Source organism: Staurois parvus, unplaced genomic scaffold (assembly GCF_062004578.1).
Source record: "Staurois parvus isolate SC_StPar_1 unplaced genomic scaffold, SC_StPar_1.0 ptg000244l, whole genome shotgun sequence".
NCBI lineage: Eukaryota > Metazoa > Chordata > Amphibia > Anura > Ranidae > Staurois > Staurois parvus.
In genome coordinates, this window is record NW_028318040.1 from 3,633,081 (window position 1) to 3,652,108 (window position 19,028).

Sequence of the window (19,028 nt, forward strand, 5' to 3'; positions counted from 1 at the left end):
TTGTCTCACACAGAACCAGGTAACATAGGAACACCAAGTTTTTCCATGCCCATCAGTCTACATGGCACCTTGGCACACTTTGCATGACACACTTTCTTAAGCCTACAAAAGAACGACTTTACCATAGAAGGGCTAGTTGGTTCTTCTTTCCTCCTCAAAGCTTAAGGTTTCTGGATTGTGCTTGCCCTCCATGCCAGAGGTTCTCAGCCCTACCCCGAGATAGCTAGTCATTTTACATATTATATACAGAGGGAAGGCACTTTAGAGGACAAAAAGCAAGCATTAGGACATAAAGGCAAGGTTTCTGATGTTTGTGTGAGTAGTGCTGGATGAATAGAATTGAGGCTTGGTGCTGATACACAGTGATGTGTGCCTTCCTTCAAAGAAGCTGATACATAATGAAGGTAAAATGTAGATGGACCTTTTTCTGGTCCTAGGCTGCTACCTCTCTGATCCCAACAAAAAGAGCACTCAGTGGATGATAAATTCTGGGGTGGGTATTGAGGAGCGCCTAGTACAAAAGTTCATATCACTCAGAGGTCTTTTTAAAATGTTTATTGCTTAACATCAAATAACGCCAGCACATTTCAGTGGAGAGGCCTCCTCCCCTTCTTCCAAGGCATGAGCAGTGGATGTTACTAGAATCATGATGAGATGCAATAGGAGGCCTATGTTAGGGCTTAACAAAGACTGTCACAACATCTGGCTGGTCATAGTGCCTTTGTTTATACTTTGTTAGGAGACCAGGCATTCATTGTTACCTACCCCATAACGTATCACGAAGAACATAGGTGGATGTTCCAGCTCTGCCGGAAAAGTGTCCCTTGAAACTACATTCAGATGGTCGCTTTCTTGTCAAATACAACCTTTACCTTGTGAGTCTTGTACTCTGCCTGAATTATTGATTAATGTCTTTAACAGAAAAACAAAAAGATAATAAAAGGCCACACCAACGTAGAATGTCGCAGTGTAAAAACTCCAATTTCCAGATGCTGTGTGGCAAGTTTTGAGCTGAATGTGTTGAGCTTGTGAAGTATACTCATCTAATTTGACATAAAAAAAGCTGAAATTTTTCACAGAAGCACGAATCATAGTCAGAGAATAGTAACCTGTTTTTTTCTCCTTATTTACAGAGAACACCAGTCCCGAGCGCCGAAGCATTCCGGTGGTTCTTTTAAGCAGATGTATATCTTATTTTCAAGGCACTCTGAAGTGATTGACAAGCACTGGTCTTGTTTTGGGAACTGCAAAGTCCATGACTGAAGAATATGCTGAGACACTATTTTCGTCTGTGTACAGGGGTTTCCTCAAAAGAAAAAAATATGAATAATATAAAAAAAAAAATCATAAAAAAAATCACTGGAGCCTGGATGGTTTACTTATGTTTAGTACACAGGTTCTTTCTTTATGTACTTTAGCTATAATTAACAGTGAAATTGTTGTCTACTTTAAAGTGACTGCAAAAGGAAAGGTTTGGGTAAACCCCTGCTGTAATATGATGTATCTTTGAAAAAAAATTAACATATCTATACTTCATTTCCAAATATGTGTTTCAGTACTGTAAACTGTACAGATAGCAGCTTGTATTTTGTGCGTTTAGACACGAGGAGACAATCATGTCTGAGCATCTATATGAAGATTAACAGTTTGTACGCAGCAGTGAGGTTCTGCAACTTAAATCTGGAGCAATAAATTCTAGCTTTAAACATTATTTTGCCAGCTGGTTAGTCACAGCAGCAACAGCACTGTCTTTTATTTTATTTATTTTATTATTTTTATTTTTTTTGTTTTGTTTTGCTTTGTATACATTCCCAGTGGCTTGATTTACAGAATGTTCTTCAAGGTCAAAAAAATTGTACTGCATCCATTGACTACTCCCAAAGAAGCCAACTGTATGTAGAGTATTAGCTACCAATCTTGGCACTGCTCCCATGTTTCCGAGGTCCTCTTTTTCATGAACCTGAGGCACAATCCAGACAAAACGTTCTGACCTTTACGTGGGCGAGCACTTGTGTTTTTAAAATAAAAAGGATATCCCTCCGAAGCACTTACCACAGATGACCCACTTTCCAGCGCTTTGTAGACCAGTGTGAAAGCAGCATATGGTATTGTCGTTTGTCCGCTAGGACCAGTCTTTTGAATTATTTGTTCAGGGAAACAGAAGTGTACTGTGACCATGTAATTGAGTACATGCCTTCTGGTCAAGTTTTTTTTCTATAGTAACTGTAAACACTGTAAAATATAAATGCATTCTCACTGTAATGACAAGAGTCAAACACGCATATATATTCCTGTATATATGTCATCTACAGAAAAGGTAGGGAACTCCAGACTTGAGGTGCACTGAGATGTATTTATGTAGGTAACTTTTTCATATTTTCTAATATTTTACACACATCTCTAGTTTATCTAAAAAGAGCCCTAATGTGTTTGATAGAAGTAAGAGTCTTGCAAGGCAGTATGAACATTATGTAAATAGGCTTATAATAAAGCTATTCAAAGGAAGTGATAATATTCAAAGACAGAAACCCACAGAAACCAATAATATTTTAGTTGAACCAACAACTTTGATTGGTTACTATGGGCTACTGAACTTTGTACTATGCTTCTTGCTTATTAAATAAGCCTATAGAATTTGATTACTGCTAGGATTAGCCTGCCAATTTCATCACTGCAAGTCTGGAATTGCCTATCCCATAATGCTTTTATTTTTTAGACCTTGCCTAAACACTTTTAGTTTGGCTCCAACTTCTCATTCCTGTGTAGCGGTTTATTATTTTTCTTTAAAAGAAAATCTGATCTACTGAACAGCACCAATTTAAAAGCACCTCTGGCAGATAAAGTTAAATATAATTTTTTAGCTAAAATGTGTATCTTACAAGAGAGTCTTGTATGTTTTCATTTTTGTGTTTTTTGTAATAAATGTTTTAATGACATTGAGTAGATCTATAATAGTTTTAGAAAATAATTAGAAGAGATTTCTAAATGACACCATCCATACCCTAAGCTGATTAGCATTTTTCTTACCTGTTTTTCCAGTATAAATGTATATGATAGAACTCTACCCAAGGGCTTTGGTGGAGAGAGATTAGGCAAAAAAATCTAAAAATACTTAAATGAGTTTTCCAATTTTCAGCTGATTGGGATCTTCTCTGACATCAAATAAGTAGTCAGAGCTGGATGACTTACTTAAAACAAACCATTTTCATTCAATTTCTGCCAAATTTCTCCCACTGCATAGCAGGCTCCATCCAGTGTCATAATTTACCTTTAGTGTCCTTGCGCAATACATTGCTGTAACCTCAAAAACCACGCAGTATATCCAGGTGTAGAGCATAGGTGTAAGATGCAGTCTTTCACAATACAGTGCATGTTGCCTGAGTGGGTAATCACCATGCCTAAACATTGTAATGTGATCTTGTGAAGGGTCTTCCCTAGCCATATGCAAATGCTGACTTTCAGAAAGTTGGTTTTTGCATATGATGTTCTGAAAGCTGCAATAGAAGGACTATGAGACTGGCACGGGGCGCTAAAGATAAGTTATGGAGAGTACATGGTATACAGCAAAAGAGTATTTAACAGGTTGCAATTGGGGGTACCCAATATTGGAAAGAACACTCTCAGAGAAAAAGACAAATTGTTCACCTATTAACCTTAAGGGCTCATGCACACGGCCGGTTAGGGCCATACACCACCCATATCAGCATATTCCTATGACAGGTATGGCCAGGCATTTCTGATCAGCTATGAACAGGAAGTCTATACAATTTAGGCTGACACTGTCCACAGCTGTCTGCAGCTGTTCACATGTAATCTTGCATGGAGCAATTACCTGTGGTTCGGGATGGATAGACACAACCTGTAGTTACATGTACACAGTGACAGCCTTTCATTGATTTGTACAGGCTTCTTGTCCAGGGCTTACCAGAAACACCTAGCTGCAAAACTGCACTGATCTGAGCCCTATGACTCTTTCACATACTCATAAATTTCACATGGACCTTGTCTGACATATGCATAATACTACATGTTTACCAGAGTAAATGTGATTTTGGAGTCAGGCTGTTAGAAAAGTGAAATCTGGAAGATACTCCATTCAACCATCACATAAACATGCATTTTTATCTAAAAGAAAGGGAGTCTTTAAGTTCAAAAGAAAGACAACTTGACTGCTGCTAATAAAACCAAATATTTTAGTTTAATATCCAGAGCCCAGCACTGTGCCATTTTACTATTCAGAAGAACAGCCAATGAGGTGTGGTGGCCCCAAAGCAGTTTCCTTTCAGCTGAAAGTTGGTAGAAGAATGAGAATGGGACACCTGGCCCTGATTATCTCTACCCAGGAGTGGAAAGCCCATTTAACCCCACTGCTTAGAATGACTATGTTTAAAATCAAATGAGAAGGGAGTATTGCCATGTCATTGCTCATCAGTCTGTGAAGAGTATTGACCATGACATTTTGTTGCATGGGTTTTGCACAAGCCAAGCAATCCTGGAGAAAAATATTTTGCAGAGTTCATCAAAGGAATAAAAAAATTAAGTACTGTCTTCACATATATCTTATTTAATCCAGCACCATATAAAACCCTTGGGTGGACTTTGCTTTAAACACATGTAAAGCCTTATTTGCATCTTGGCTTTGCACTTTTCATTTACATTCTGCATAAATGTTACTTCCCCCATAAATATGTGAAATTATTCAGTCAAGCTACATTAGGTGTACAATATCTATACATTTATTCTTAATTATGTACTCACTGTCCAATACCCTAATGTTGCATGTCTTGGTGTACTTTTGTTTTAATGACCTGATTGATATTGTAATTGTGTTGTTTTACATGTCCAGTCCAATTTAGGCTAAAGCAAAATGAGAGAATTTAGGACAAAGATAATTTTTTTTTCCATGATCATTTTAGAAAACATTCCATTTAATTTGATGTGTCTGTTTCATAGCCATTGTTATAAATTTAGATACATATAGAAATCATATACTTTACTCCAAATTTTCAACGTCAAAAATTATATATGAATTTTCAACGTTTATTTGTTTAAAATGCAAAATGGTAAAATGATCTAATTTGTTGTCATGAGAAATAGAGGACAGGAAGTCTTAAAATTTTTATTTTACACATAGCACTGCAAAAAAGAAATTAATGAACATTCTCTTGATGTTTCCATCTTTGTTTTGCATCATGGATTAGAAAATGATGCTTATTTGCGTTTAAGAATCTTGGCATGTAACTCTTACAATTAATTCAAAAGAATAAAAATATTTATATTGGTTACATCTGTAATCAGATAATGAGGAAGGAAATGTGTTAAATGAACATACCATTTAGGGTCGAATATCTTCAGCAAAAAACAGTAGTAGGTCTTTGATCATGGCTAGATGCATAGTGATTTCAAACACTTGATTCCATGTAGCAACTAAATGTTCCAGATTTTGTTTGTCATTAAATTTGGCAGTCTCACACTGAGATCTACTATGTTCCTAGTGAATAAAAGACAGCTCCTACTGAATGTTAGAAGGATTACTCTGCATAAAAAACAAGGGAACAGATTTTTTTTTTTTGCATTTTAATTTATGACCCACTGATATGTACTCCCTTCACAGTGTTCTCCTATTTCTGAACTGTGCTGTTATCTATTACATTTTCTAACAGATATATGTGTAAGGTGTATGTATGCTTGTGCAGTTATGGAAAAAGCAGTTTTGGAAAACAGTGTATTTATGAGAAAAAAAAATCACCTATGGGGCATGTACAAAACTGTAAAAAAAACACATTAAGTTGCCCGGTAAAGTTGTTTTTGTGACATTTCTGTGTTGTTAAATAAAGGACTTTAGTATTCAAAGTATTTTGCATTCTATAAAACCTAATTTCCTTTTTTTATTCTTCTTGATTGCTAGTTTTATATAGAGGTGACATGACTGCAGAAATCTCTGCATAAAGCTGAACTCCTGGCATATATAAAAGATACAAATAATGCTGCTCTGTATTCAGTAATACCTAATTAAATGCATTATTGGAACACATCTAACTTAAAGTGGAAATCCAGTCAAATCCTAACTATACTTAAACCTGCTCCCATCTCCATTCTAAGCCTATTCTAAGTACCCTGTAAAGGAAAGATGTCTATGCCTACCTATTCTGAGGGTGCTCTGGTCACATGATCGTCTGAGGGTGCTCTGGTCACATGATCGGATCCTAGCATCGGCTTTAGTGTAGAGGACGGAAAGTCAACAATGCATGTCCAATAGTAAGCCTATGGGTGATGTCACAACCCAGGCTCTGCAGCCGTTGTCGGCAATCTCTCCTCTTTACGGGAGCTGGCCACTGGAGAGATCAAGTGACCAGACTGGAACACCCTCAGCATATGTAAGTATAGACATCTTTCCTTTATATGGTAGTTAGAATAGGTTTAGAATGGGGTTGGGAGCAGATGTAAGTATAGTTAGGATTTGACTGAGCTTCTACTTTAAGTGCCTGAATTTAGCCTGGTACCAAGCTCTAACAATATACTGTAAAGCAGAGCTCAGGCTAAATTGAGAGGAATACAAATTATTTGGTATGTAAAACAGCTCTTGTTTGAGAATGATGAGAGGTCAGCATAACAGAAGACTCTAGTCAGAGAGTGACTAGTAGTGGGACACAATAGCTTATGGCTGCAGTTCTAGAGTGATGCCACAGCAGACTTTTGCATGTAATGCTGTATGAATGCAGGAACTACTACTAGAATAGAATATGTTGGCTTGTGTGAAGGTGGTTGACAGGCAGGAAGTTGTTACATGAGTGTCTGAAGGTGGTGGCTGCAAGCAGCCATGGATTTGAGCTGAAGAGGGCATTGGGCATGAACAGTATTGAATATAAAGCAGTTCTTCAGTGAGATCTGAAATTTAAAAGACAGCAGCTACAAATACTGTAGCTGCTGACTCTTAAAAAACAGACACTCACTTGTCCATGGATCCAGCGCTGTCCTCACCAGGGCCAGTTTTTTCACCGGTCGTCAGTTCCCGAATTCTTAACTGGGAGAAGCCAGCTGTGACTGCTTGTGTGCCCACTGCATATGTGCGAGCTGCGCTTTGTGAATGGTCCCACAGCCTTCTGGGACCTGTGACATGTCCCAGAAAGCTGTGGGCCTGAGGGGAGAACTTCAGCCCTTTTGAGTGAAGTTCCACTTTAAGCTGTTTAAGTTTAAAATATTTCCAATTACCATTTATAACTGTCAAACTGTGGTCTGCTGGGACTGCTCTTGTGGCACATCCTTGGACTTCAGCTGGACATGCCTGGCTTAAACCAAAGATAAAACTACCAGTGCATTAAACCTAAAGGCATTGCTGACGGTGCCATATTTCATGTAACAGACTAATTCTAATTTGACCTCCAATTTTTGCATACTTCTTGAAGATTCAGCAAGCTCATTACAGGAAAACGATGAGATTTCCAAGCAATCGTGTCTATAATTTACCGTGATATTCAACCCAAAACAAAAAATGTAATAAATTGTCACTTACCAATCATTGGATGTAGTGGCTGCATTAGTTTTACAGTGTATTACAGTGTGTACACAATGGATGAAGGATAAACATGTGTATGCATTATTATGGTCCCTTTCACACTGATCCGGTGTGCTTCTCCCATGTGCTTCTCGTGCACATGCAGGACTTTTCGTGTGCTTTTAGAAAGCACACCAAAATCGCAGGTCACAATAGAAGAATATACTGTATCATATTTAGATTCTAAAATATTAAAAGCTACATAAATCAGTTCTTGTAACAAAAGCTGAGATCCAGGCAAGCTGCTAAATACAGAGTTAAATATGTATATATATATATATATATATATAAACCCTGGGTAAGGCAACCCATAGATGAGTTGATGACACAATTCCTCCATCCACACAATGGATGTGGCTGTGGGAATCCTCCCCACTGAGCTATTGTATGCTGACAGCAGGGAGATGTCCTCACCATCAGAATACACTTATCAGTGCTGCCAGAGGGGAAAATCCAACAGGGCAGTTGTACAGTCAATTGGTAAATCCAACAGGGCTGTTGTACAGTCAGTTTGTAAATCCAACAGGGCTGTTGTGCAGTCAGTTGGTAAATTGACTTCTGTACATCCCCCTGCCCATACATGGATTGAAATTTTTCTAATCCTTGCTGAACTGGCCAAATTTTGATCCATGTATGGCCAACATAACACTTCCATCTACTACTATATCTAAACTATTCCATTAAAGTGCCTGTTCACATATATGTGGATTGGATGCGGTTTGAACCGCATCCAATCTGCCTGACATTTGAAATAACATTGCTTCCTATGGTGCATGTTCACATATATTTGGAGCACCGGCAGTGCAGATTGATAAAGAGTCCTGTTCGATTTCTGAGCAGTACAGTCTGGTTCAGGTGCGGATTACAGGCTATTGACTTCTATGGGGACTTTTTCTAAACAGCACATGTCATCAGTTGTGAACAGGATTTCAGTTCAGGATCAGGTTTCAGCACAGTTTGCTCTCCTTCCCCCTCCTCTCCACCAGCAAAACCAAAAAAGCCTTGCAAAACAGCATCCAAGTCAGCCCTGAACCTGTGAACAGTACAATCCACAGTTTTGTCACAAAAACTGGACCTGAACTGGCTCCTAACCGCTGAACAAGTAGGTTGCAATCTGCATTGAAACCAGACATGTGTGAATCGGCACTAAGACTGCATATAGTAGCTCAACTTTTTTAACTGTTGATAATATATATATATATATATATATATATATATATTGATATCATGAGTCATATAGCAGTGATGTATCTATATGGACAATCAACAAATTCCAATAATGCAGATATGTAGTGGTCCCATAGGTATGTTCAGTGAATTATTAATATGAATACACGTACGCAGCTACCATAGGTGTAATCTATAAGATCCTTTCATCTAGCATATGTCAAACCAGTGTTAGATAAAGATCACACATCATGCTTGTAATATTATGCAAGACACAGAGAGTTGCCACTTCACCAAAGGGAGTATACCGGTAACAAGCCTTATTTACATTCTTCTTTCCTAAATGTTGGATATCATCATCCCTTGTAAGTATGTCTTGCGGCACACATTATTATACAATAACAAAAGACATACAGTATGTTGCCTTCCAATGTGGATTTGCTCACACCCAAGATGCTGTTGTTATATGTAACAGCTCCATGCCTTATGCGCTCACAAAGTGTATGTCAGCATCCATATATATTTAAACCTAGGTATTGCAATGTTCTGGCTTAAAGGCTTAAAAAAGCACAAATGTATAAAGTGCAGGCAACTGTTTGAACTCAGCGCAAAAAGCTCAAATCTGATTGGTGGAAGTAGATTACTACATTAGCGTTATGCATTACACTGCTTTGTGTGTGTTCTGTATCTCTCTATGTTAACATTAGTCAGACAGTCATGATATACTCCAACTTGTTCATAAGTGGTGCATACCCACCTAGTTTATATCCAAAGGATCTTTGTCAGCATAACCCATAGATGAAACGGAACACACTGTAAACACACTATAGGTAAAACTGTTGTGGCTGTTTTGCTAAGTGCACACAATAAGAGCTAGTACTAAACTAATAATTATAAAGCCAAATATTCAATCATATAAAAATGTGAAAGACTTCTATGTGGGTTTTCATTACCCACATCTGAAGGTAAAGTACTTATGAGAAAACCTTAATCTTCAGAATCCTATAATTACATGTATGCCTTTTTCCCAAAGAGCCTATTCAATTTCACTTCAGATTTCTTTAATGAATTTGTCAACATAGCTTCCCCTGGCAGCAGACTCCATGCTCTGTGTATGCAGCATTTTAGGTTTTCTGAATGATATTCATCAAATAATTAAATCCCAAATGTTTGTCATCAATACCGATGGGGAAGCAAGTATTTTAAAATGCAGATACTAGGTATTAATTTTAATAATTTTGATTTTGTAAATGTCAAATTGTTTTATGCTGATGAAACATACAGTGAGCATACTGGCAGCTCACATTAACGTGTTCAAATCAATGTATTTTAAATTACCCAAAGGTGACCTACACGTTAGTATAACTCTAAGATAATTTACACCAAACCCCAATTATTCATACACTGACCCTACTGGCAGTTCTGACTAAGGTGTTGAACAGTTCTGACTGTGCACATTAGCGTAAATGCATACAAAAAGTTTCTATGTTCAACACCTTAGTATAACTCTAAGATATTTTACGCCCCACCCCAAGCTGTCTTTATCCCTAGCTGCCACGAAAAGTTGTCTCATACTTACCTGTAAGGCTCTCTCTAGCTTCTGGTTACTGAGCACAATTATGGCAGAGGATCCACAGGCACTATCAAACGTTGCCATTTTTGTAAATCTAGCCAATCAGTGTCGCTGCCTCAATACAGAACCAACCATTGTTAGCACCCATGTGTCTCATCACTGCTTTGGTCAGGCATCAGCAGATGGAGGGAGTCTGCTAACAGGTAAAAATGAGACTTTTCGTTACAGTTTAGGTTATAGACATGGGGGTGATGGAAAAATTGCTTAAAGTTATAACAAGGTTTAGCAGCACATAGAAATAGCAGTGGAAACTCATGTCCCAAAGACTTTGTTGTTTGATGGAATCTGACAAGATAGAGTACACTTGCATTTTTTTCCAGGGCTTTTCTGAAAACTGACAAAATAATTGTTCTGTTAGGCCCCTTACACATTGGAGATCCAATCAGGTCCACCTGTCAGTTTTTCAGCCCGGTCTACTCCAATCAGCAAGAGATCTGTGAGTTGATTCCCTGCTGATCAGAACGGAGTCTGCCCTGTGTGAAAGGGCCTAAAAGCTCCAATTCATGTATTTTAGTAAAACAAGATACAGTGGATATATAAAGTCTACACATCCCTGTTAACCACTTGCCCTCCTGAGGATTTACCCCACTTCCTGACCAGGCCATTTTCTGCGTTACGGCGCTGCGTTACTTTAACTGACAATTGTGCGGTCATGCAATGCTGCACCCAAATGAAATTTATGTCTTTTTTTTTCCACGAATTGAGCTTTCTATCAAAGGTATTTGATCACCTGTGCGTTTTTTATATTTTCCGCTATAAAAAAAATAGACCGATAATTTTGAGAAAAAAAATATATTTTTTACTTTTTGCAATTAAACATGTCCGGTAAAAAAATTTAAAACATCAAATTTCGTCATAAATTTAGGCCAAAATGTATTCTGCTACATGTCTTTGTTAAAAACAAATCCCAATATGTGTAATTTAATTGGTTTACGTGTAAGTTATAGCGTTTACAAATGGCGGACTATATACTGGAATTTTTATTTTTTTATTTTTGCTAGTAATGGCAGTGATCAGTGACTTATAGCGGGACTGCGGGCATTCTGACACTGGAGGGAACTGACTTGGTGTCACTGACATCCCCAGTGACACCAATACAGTGATCAGTGCAAAAAAAAAGCACTGACACTTAACTAATGGCGCTGGGCAGGAAGGGGTTAACATGCAGGGCGATCAAAGGGTTAACTGTGTGCTGTGCGCTTTTTCATTGTAAGCTCTGTGTGTGTGCTTCACTGTAATCACACTGCTTTGGATAGCTGTGCTGTGCACAGCCATCCAAAGAAGTCTGCATGAGCTGACAGGGAGAACTGTATTGCTTACATACAGTTCTCCTCCCATCAAAGATCCTCATCAATCACAGGGCACCGCCGAGTAATCATTGGCCAGGACCCAGTAATTGGCGGCCGCGAATGGCACCCTACCCAGAAATGCAAAATGTATATATACGTGATTTTGTGCACCTGTGCCACCCTGTAGCAGTGTATCTTCTACAGGACGGTTGGGAAGTGGTTAAATGTCAGGTTTCTGTGATGTAAAAAAATTAGACATAGATAAATCATTTCAGAACGTATTCCACCTTTAATGTGACCTAGAAACTGTACAACTGAATTGAAAAACAAACTGAAATATTTTAGGGGGGGGGGGAAGAAAACATAAAAAAAAACCCTTAAAGGGCCAGGAGTCGCCAAGGGGTTAAAGTTTTGGAATGGCCCAGCCAGAGCCCAGACCTGAATCCAATCAAAAATCTGTGGGGTGATCTGAAGAGGGCTGTGCACAGGAGATGCTCTCGCAATCTGACAGATTTGGAGTGTTTTTGCAAGGAAGAGTGGGCAAGTATTGCCAAGTCAAGATGTGCCATGCTGATAGATTCATACCCAAAAGACTGAGTGCTGTAATAAAATCAAAAGGTTTAAGGGTGTGCACACTTATGCAACCATATTATTTCAGTTTTTTACTTCCCTCCACTTAAAAGATTTCAGTCTGTTGTTTAATCGAGTTGTACAGTTTATAGGTCACATTAAAAGGTGGAAAAAGTTCTGAAATTATTTATCTTTGTCTCATTTTTTCATCACAGAAACCTGACATTTTAACAGGAGTGTGTAGACTTTTTTATCCACTGTATGCATTCAGGGCTACATCACATAAAGGTGCACAACACATGATAGACAAGACAGAAACAGCTAAATGTTACTTAGACAGACTTATCTGAAGTACGTTTTTATATAAAGAATATCTTAGTCCCAAAACAAATATATTGCAGCTTTCCAGTTCTTAGATGTGGTGGCTTCACTAGTTTTTCATGCTAAAAACATTTTCAGTAAGTACAGAAAATCCTTCTTGAAAGCACTAACATCCTTATCTTAGTTGTGTAGGCTACTAATCCCATCAATCCACCATATAATGGATATGAACAAAGGAAGACATGTTTGAAGTCCAGCCTGTGTGACAACCATTGCTGCCTCGGTAGAGATGTTTTTGTTGCCAGGAAGGATCAGGGAGTGTTTTATTTGCAGCATTACCATGCAGAAATCAAGGGAAAAAAGCCTTAAAAAGCAAAAACAGCCTCTACATTTAAGGACTAGTAAACTGGAATTTATTGCAATTCTATTTTTGGGTTCAAATGCAATTTAAGTATGGAAGGGTTGTATTGCTGTTGTTCTATTTCATATATGCCTTCACAGTTACCTATTCTGTCTTTCCATCCATAACAATTTGCAGGTTAGTTGTTAAAATTCACAGCTTAGCTACAGCTGAGATTTTGAGACATTTAGTAGCAAATTAATAAAATCACGCTACCGACTATTGTAAAATCTCACATAGAGTACAAGAGGAGATGAATAGCTATGACTGAAGAGTAGGGGTGCAAGATGTTGGAGTAGATGGGCTATAGGGTACTATTAAAAAAGTGCATAGAGAATAACCCTAAATTGTATCATGTTTGTATTAAACTTTTTCTGAAAATGTAACTAAAAGAATAATTGCTCTAGATGTTTCTAACTGCAGTGAAGAGTGAACTCATAAAGACTTCATTCTCACTCATAAAAAAAAGCTGCAGCATGCAGACCAAAACAATTAGTAGAGATATAAAAGAATAAATAACATTTGGTATCCAACAAATCAATATTGCCTTCGACTTAAATCATAATGATAGGAAATGAGAAAAGGCCCATTTATCTCTGAAAAAGTTCTCTTTTTTCTTAAGATTTTTTTAAGGAAAATAGCAAGATACATTGTTTTGGACCTTATGTATATTTTTACAATAAAACTACATAAACAAAATGTTGTCCATAGTATAGAATCTTTTGGTTTTGATAAACAGCAAACATTAAACTGATGATATGGCTGATCATAAAAGATAAAAAAGTGCTAGGAGTGGGATTGTTCCAGTACACAACCCATAGCCCGTGGAAGATGCTGCCATCAACGTGTAGGTTATTCATTAAATTGCTTTGCTTTAATTCAGTTGTTCAACATACAATTGTATTCAGGAATCTGGACAGTCAGAGAAATTATTGATTACTTTACTGTCAGCTTCAAACTTGACTTCCAAATCTAAATATTCTCAGCATTTCAATTTGTATTATTTCCATGATATAATACTCTTTTTTTTCATAACAGACCATAATTCATGTATCACTTTTCTGTTGCAGGTAATATTTTTATCTTATAATGATGTGACAATACTGAAGTGCTGCTTTTGCGTTGGATGGAAGGCTGCAGAGCCTGCATTTTTCCTCTGTAATGCAGAGTCAGAAGCCTGCTGGAGCCAAACACAGCCTCACGCATTCTGAAGGAGCAGCTGTCCTTTCCATAGACCATAACAGCCAAGCACTTTCCTCTATCCTTCCGTATTGCACTGAAAAATATAATAAGCTTTTCTTCCTTCAGTCACTTTCGGAAATATGTCTTTTCTTTTTGGACTTTAAAGTAAACGTTTGTATAGGGTTCAGCTGTCATGAATTAAATGGCAGTTTGAGGAAAATTTGCCCCGGCATCATTGATTAGTGGGAGGAAAGTAGGGCCCAGCATCTGTGGTCAGTGGGAGCAAAAATAAATTATCTGCGATCAGTGGTTATTGGGAGGAAAATAATATCTAGCGTTGGTGGCCAGTTGGAGGAAGATTGCTGTGATGGATGGGGTCAGCAGAAATCATAATGCCTTGGCATTGGCTTTAGTGTTGGTATTAGTGTGTAAATAAAAAACGTGTTGGTGTTAATGGGATGAATGGGGGTAGGGGGAATAAGGCATTGATGTTGGGGAGGGAGGAAGGGTATAATAAATCATCAAAGTGGTTGTAAAGGCTCAAGGTTTTTTATCTTCATGCATTTGATGGGTAAAGGTAAAAAACCTTCTGTGTGCAGCAGCCCTCCGCCCTATACTTATCTGGGCCCCATCACAATCAAGTGAAGTGCACAAGAGCCTCAGACTCTCCCTCCTCATTGGCTGATATAGTAGCAAGAGCCATTGGCTCCCGCTGCTGTCAATCAGGCTTTGTGTGTGAATGGACATGCAGAGCAGTGGCTCAGAAGTGAGCCTGCTTAGGTGCCCCCATAGCAAGCTACTTGCTCTGGGGTCACTCAGCAAGAGGGAGGGGCCAGGAGACCCACGAAGAGGAGGATCAGAGCTGCTCTGTGCAAAAAACACTGTACAGAGCAGGTAAGTATAACATGTTTGTTATTTTTTTTAATGGCCTTTAATGTCAACAGGCGGAGGGAGTAAAACACTGGTGTCAGTTTGAGGGGACACAGGACACCTATTACTTGTCTGAGGGTACATAAAGGTTGCAAGGGTTGAGGGTCCCTCTTTGGAGTAGTGGGTATGGGGTAGCTGCCCTGTTTGACCCTATATTAAGACAGCCCTGTATGCAGAGTAACACATACCCCTTCTTCCAACAAGGAGGACTGAGGATAGGTGGTGTGATCCCAAGTAATGCTCTTTAAGAAATTCAGGTATGTTAAAGCCTAACTCCACGTTTATTGTCCCTTTAAATAGTTTGTTTATTATTTACTGCACTAACACAGTGTTTCTCAACCTTTTTTTCAATCAAGGCACCCTTTAAACGCCAGCACAATCTCAAGGCACCCTTTAAACTTCTGCACAATTTCAAGGCACCCTTTAAAATTCTTCACAATCTTGAGGCACTCATTAAAAAATGTAAAAAACTAAAGTAATAGTTTTACAGGACGCAGCAATATCTGCACATGTGGGACACCCAACGTCAGAGATGATTTTTTCTTCAAAAGCAAATACACTTTTGCGGACTCGTACTGACTAGTATTCCATTGTTTTTCTTCTCCCTCAGTTTTTGTCTCTCACAGCTAATGTGCCCCTAGTCCTGACAGAAAGGGGCAGGGGAGGGGCAAGCAAGGATGCTCTGCAGGTGCCCGATGTTCTTATTAACTACTGACATCATTGTTTTTTTATGTTGTAGGCAGGCTAGAAAGTTGTGATGGTGCACAGTGAAAACCTGTGGCTTTGTGTAACCAAAAGGCAGGCTTGGTCCACTTGTGGTCATGTATACAGTTTTTGGGCAATTTTTAGACATTTTGCCAAGGCACCCCTGAAAAAACCTGAAGGCACCCCAGAGTGCCTGGGCACCCTGGCTGAAAAAGGCTGCACTAACAGGAGTTCTTGCTGGGTGTGCACGATTAAGCTACATACAGTACACAACGCAGCTCAGCCATTCACAGGAAGCTTTGTATTCTATGAGTGGATACAAAGCTTCCTCTGATTGGCTAAGGTGGAGATTATGACATCATCTGCCCACCTCTGTGCCACAGCATTAATGCTTCAAAAACAGTTTCAAACAAAACAGAATGTAGTAAATAAAAAACATAAAAAATACTTTTGTCTTAGGATAACATCATTGATTTTGTGCTACCTACTTACAACTGGTTCAGCAAGTGCTGTGCCCAGCACCAAACATGTTAGAAGAGAACTTGTCCCTGCTGGATATAGCTTTACATATCTGGTATGATACTCCTGTTGCTGGTGTAGTTGATTGCTTTGGTGGAGCCAAGCCTGCAACTGAAATGTTAATGTAAAGTGTGAATCCTGATCTCACATGGAGCAGCATGTGAAATATTTGGCCCAAGGGGGCGAAGCTTGACCAGGCATGTGAGCAGAAGTGCTTCACGAAGCTCCCTGCATAGATCCTGACACCGATTCTCTCACCGGCAGACATTCGCTTTCTGACTGACGTCATTCCCTTCCTGGGCTTCTCTTCTATCTGCTGCCGCCCCTTATTGCAGAAATGTGCTCTACAACCTGCAAGGTCCTTGACATTTATCAACGTGCGGATGATATTGAAAATTGATTACAACAATGTGCATATTGTTGGTCTTCCAGAGCACACGGAGGGCAATATCCCTACTGATATTGTGGAAGAAAGGCTGCAGGGAGTGTTTGGCTGGGATGCATTTATGCCATTGTTTGCGGTTCAGTGGGCACACCGCACCCCTAATAGGGCCCTGCCGGGGAACATGCCTAGACCTATCCTGCCTCGTCTGCTTCACTACAAAGACTGGTAAATTGTTCTCCTCCTGGCTGGAGAACGCCGCAACATAAAATATACTGAAATATCCTTCTACCCAGATTTTGCAACTGCTGTGCAATTTTTGGAGGTAAGAAATAACTACAGTGACTATCTCTAACATATGCCCTGTTGTACTCAGCATGCTTGCATGTCACGGATCATGGCCGTGCTCACTTCTTCAATACTGCGGAAGAAGCTATGGAGTAGTTGGATGTAAATGAAGTATCCCTCTGCAGCCGCAAACAGGATGAAGATATCCTGCCTAATTTCTACTTACCAGACTCAGTCAACTTTAGAAAGATGCATTCCCATCTAGCCAGGGAGGCTGGCTTCCTTAAAATGTTTGTTTTAAGCTTCTGTGAGCAGTTTATTGCAGTTTTTGACTCTACATGTTTGATCTGTTACTCTTGGACTATTGTCTATCTAGAAGAACCCACTGTGTATAGCTTGTTGGGAAGTTTGTTAGTGCCATGATGACGCCGCACAGTCTAAGTTTCAAACTGTTCTTACTGTTGTGCCACCATGTTGCGCCTAATTCTATACTGCCTACTCAGTTGTTACTTTTGGTTCCAGAACTATTATTACAGTCCTGATTCTGCACCTGTTGTAGTCATCCGCCGATACAGCCCTATGCTGGTTGCCTCTGCCCACTGTGCAATGCATCTACATACCCATGGGTCCATGATCTCTACATCACCATGGCAGGGAGCCTACTGCTCCTCAATATCTGCCAAGTATACCTTTACTCTGTAGTTATTGCGGACCTTCTTTTAATAGAATAGAACATAAGGGGTCTCCACAATCCTGTCAAGAGGGCTATGATAAATGCCTCTCTTTGAAAATACCAACCTGCTGTGTGTGGACTACAGGAGACCCATCTCTTCAAAGAAACCCTGTCTTGTGTTGGTTACTCCTGGGTGGGGCGTGCATATCACTCCACTCACACTTCGTTTTCTAGGAGGGTGAATGTGCTGATACACAGGGACCTGGATTTCCAGGAATTGACAGCCCAAATTGATGAGGAGGGCAGATATATATTTCTATATTGACGTGAAGATTCTGGCGAAGGTTTTGGCTAGAAGGCTCAATAAGGGGATTACTGACATCATTCACCCAGACCAAACTGGCTTTATGCCAGGTAAGTCTACGGCCACTAATATTCGCAGGGTATTTTTGAATATGCAGACCCTTTCTGATAATGTTGGATCCAGAGCCCTGCTATCCTTAGACACTAAAAAAGAATTTGACAGCATAGAATGGAGATACTTATGGGAAATTATGAAATGTTTTTGTTTTGGAGAGAGGTTCATCTCCTGGGTGTGCCTCCTTTACTCTGATCCATAGGCAGCCATAAGAATGGGGGGTACTGTATCCTCTTTTTTCCCATTGGGTAAGGGAACAGGTCAGGGTGCCCTCTTTACCCACTCCTATTTGTCCTGGCCATCGATCCACTAGCAGTCCGTATTAGGGAGTCAGTAGACATCAAGGGCTTTTGTTATGGTACTATGCACAAAAAACTAGCTCACCCAGTATTAGGTTGAAACAGTAGCAGCACCCTGAGAGTGCTGGGGGAGTTTCCATTTTTTATACCTGTATTTTCTGGCTTCTCAGCTGCGGCAAATGTGGATGGGTCTTGTCCGGGAGTCAGGGATGACAGTTAATGGTTCCTCTCTTTCCATTGTATTGCTACATACCAATTCACTTTCTCTTCCTCAGGGCCTAGAATCACAGTATTTTGCTAAGTCTAATCGCCAATTTCCTACTTATCGCTTAATGCATAAGATCTGGACTAAAGTCAAACAAATGCAGGGGGTGGCAGGCTTTACCCATTATAGTCCACTCTTGGGTAACCATTCCTATCCAGAGTTTGCTAAACTACCCTATGATACTAAGTGGCACAAATATGGTATTACCCACCTAAAACATGTTTTTCAGGATGGGAAATTCTTATTGTTCTCTGCCATGCAGGCCCTTTACCATTTGCCACAATCTATGTACTTCTATTACCTACAGTTGCACCATGCAGTGGTGGCCCAAAATAATTTCCTTTCTCTCCCACTCCTATCTTTAGTATGCTGCAATGCAGTAGGCACAGAAAAGTATGATATCTTGTTGCTATGCTACCCTGCTCTCCATCT

At 39.4% G+C, this 19,028-nt stretch overlaps 1 protein-coding gene across 3 annotated transcripts in view; it reads left to right on the forward strand.

Moving 5' to 3' along the window:
- Nucleotides 1-19,028, forward strand: part of CXXC4 (CXXC finger protein 4) — a 347,965-nt gene that overhangs the window by 190,026 nt on the left and 138,911 nt on the right. For 2 of the 3 annotated variants that reach the window (XM_089680523.1, XM_089680522.1), the window contains one exon: nucleotides 1,134-5,856. The exons of the other annotated variant lie outside the window; for it this stretch is intronic. Coding sequence is in view for 1 of the 2 variants with exons in the window: in XM_089680522.1 (XP_089536648.1) it covers nucleotides 1,134-1,178 (45 nt within the window). In the remaining variant the exon portion in view is untranslated. Of the gene's footprint in view, nucleotides 1-1,133; nucleotides 5,857-19,028 lie in introns of those variants that run through there. 3 annotated transcript variants of the gene reach the window in all.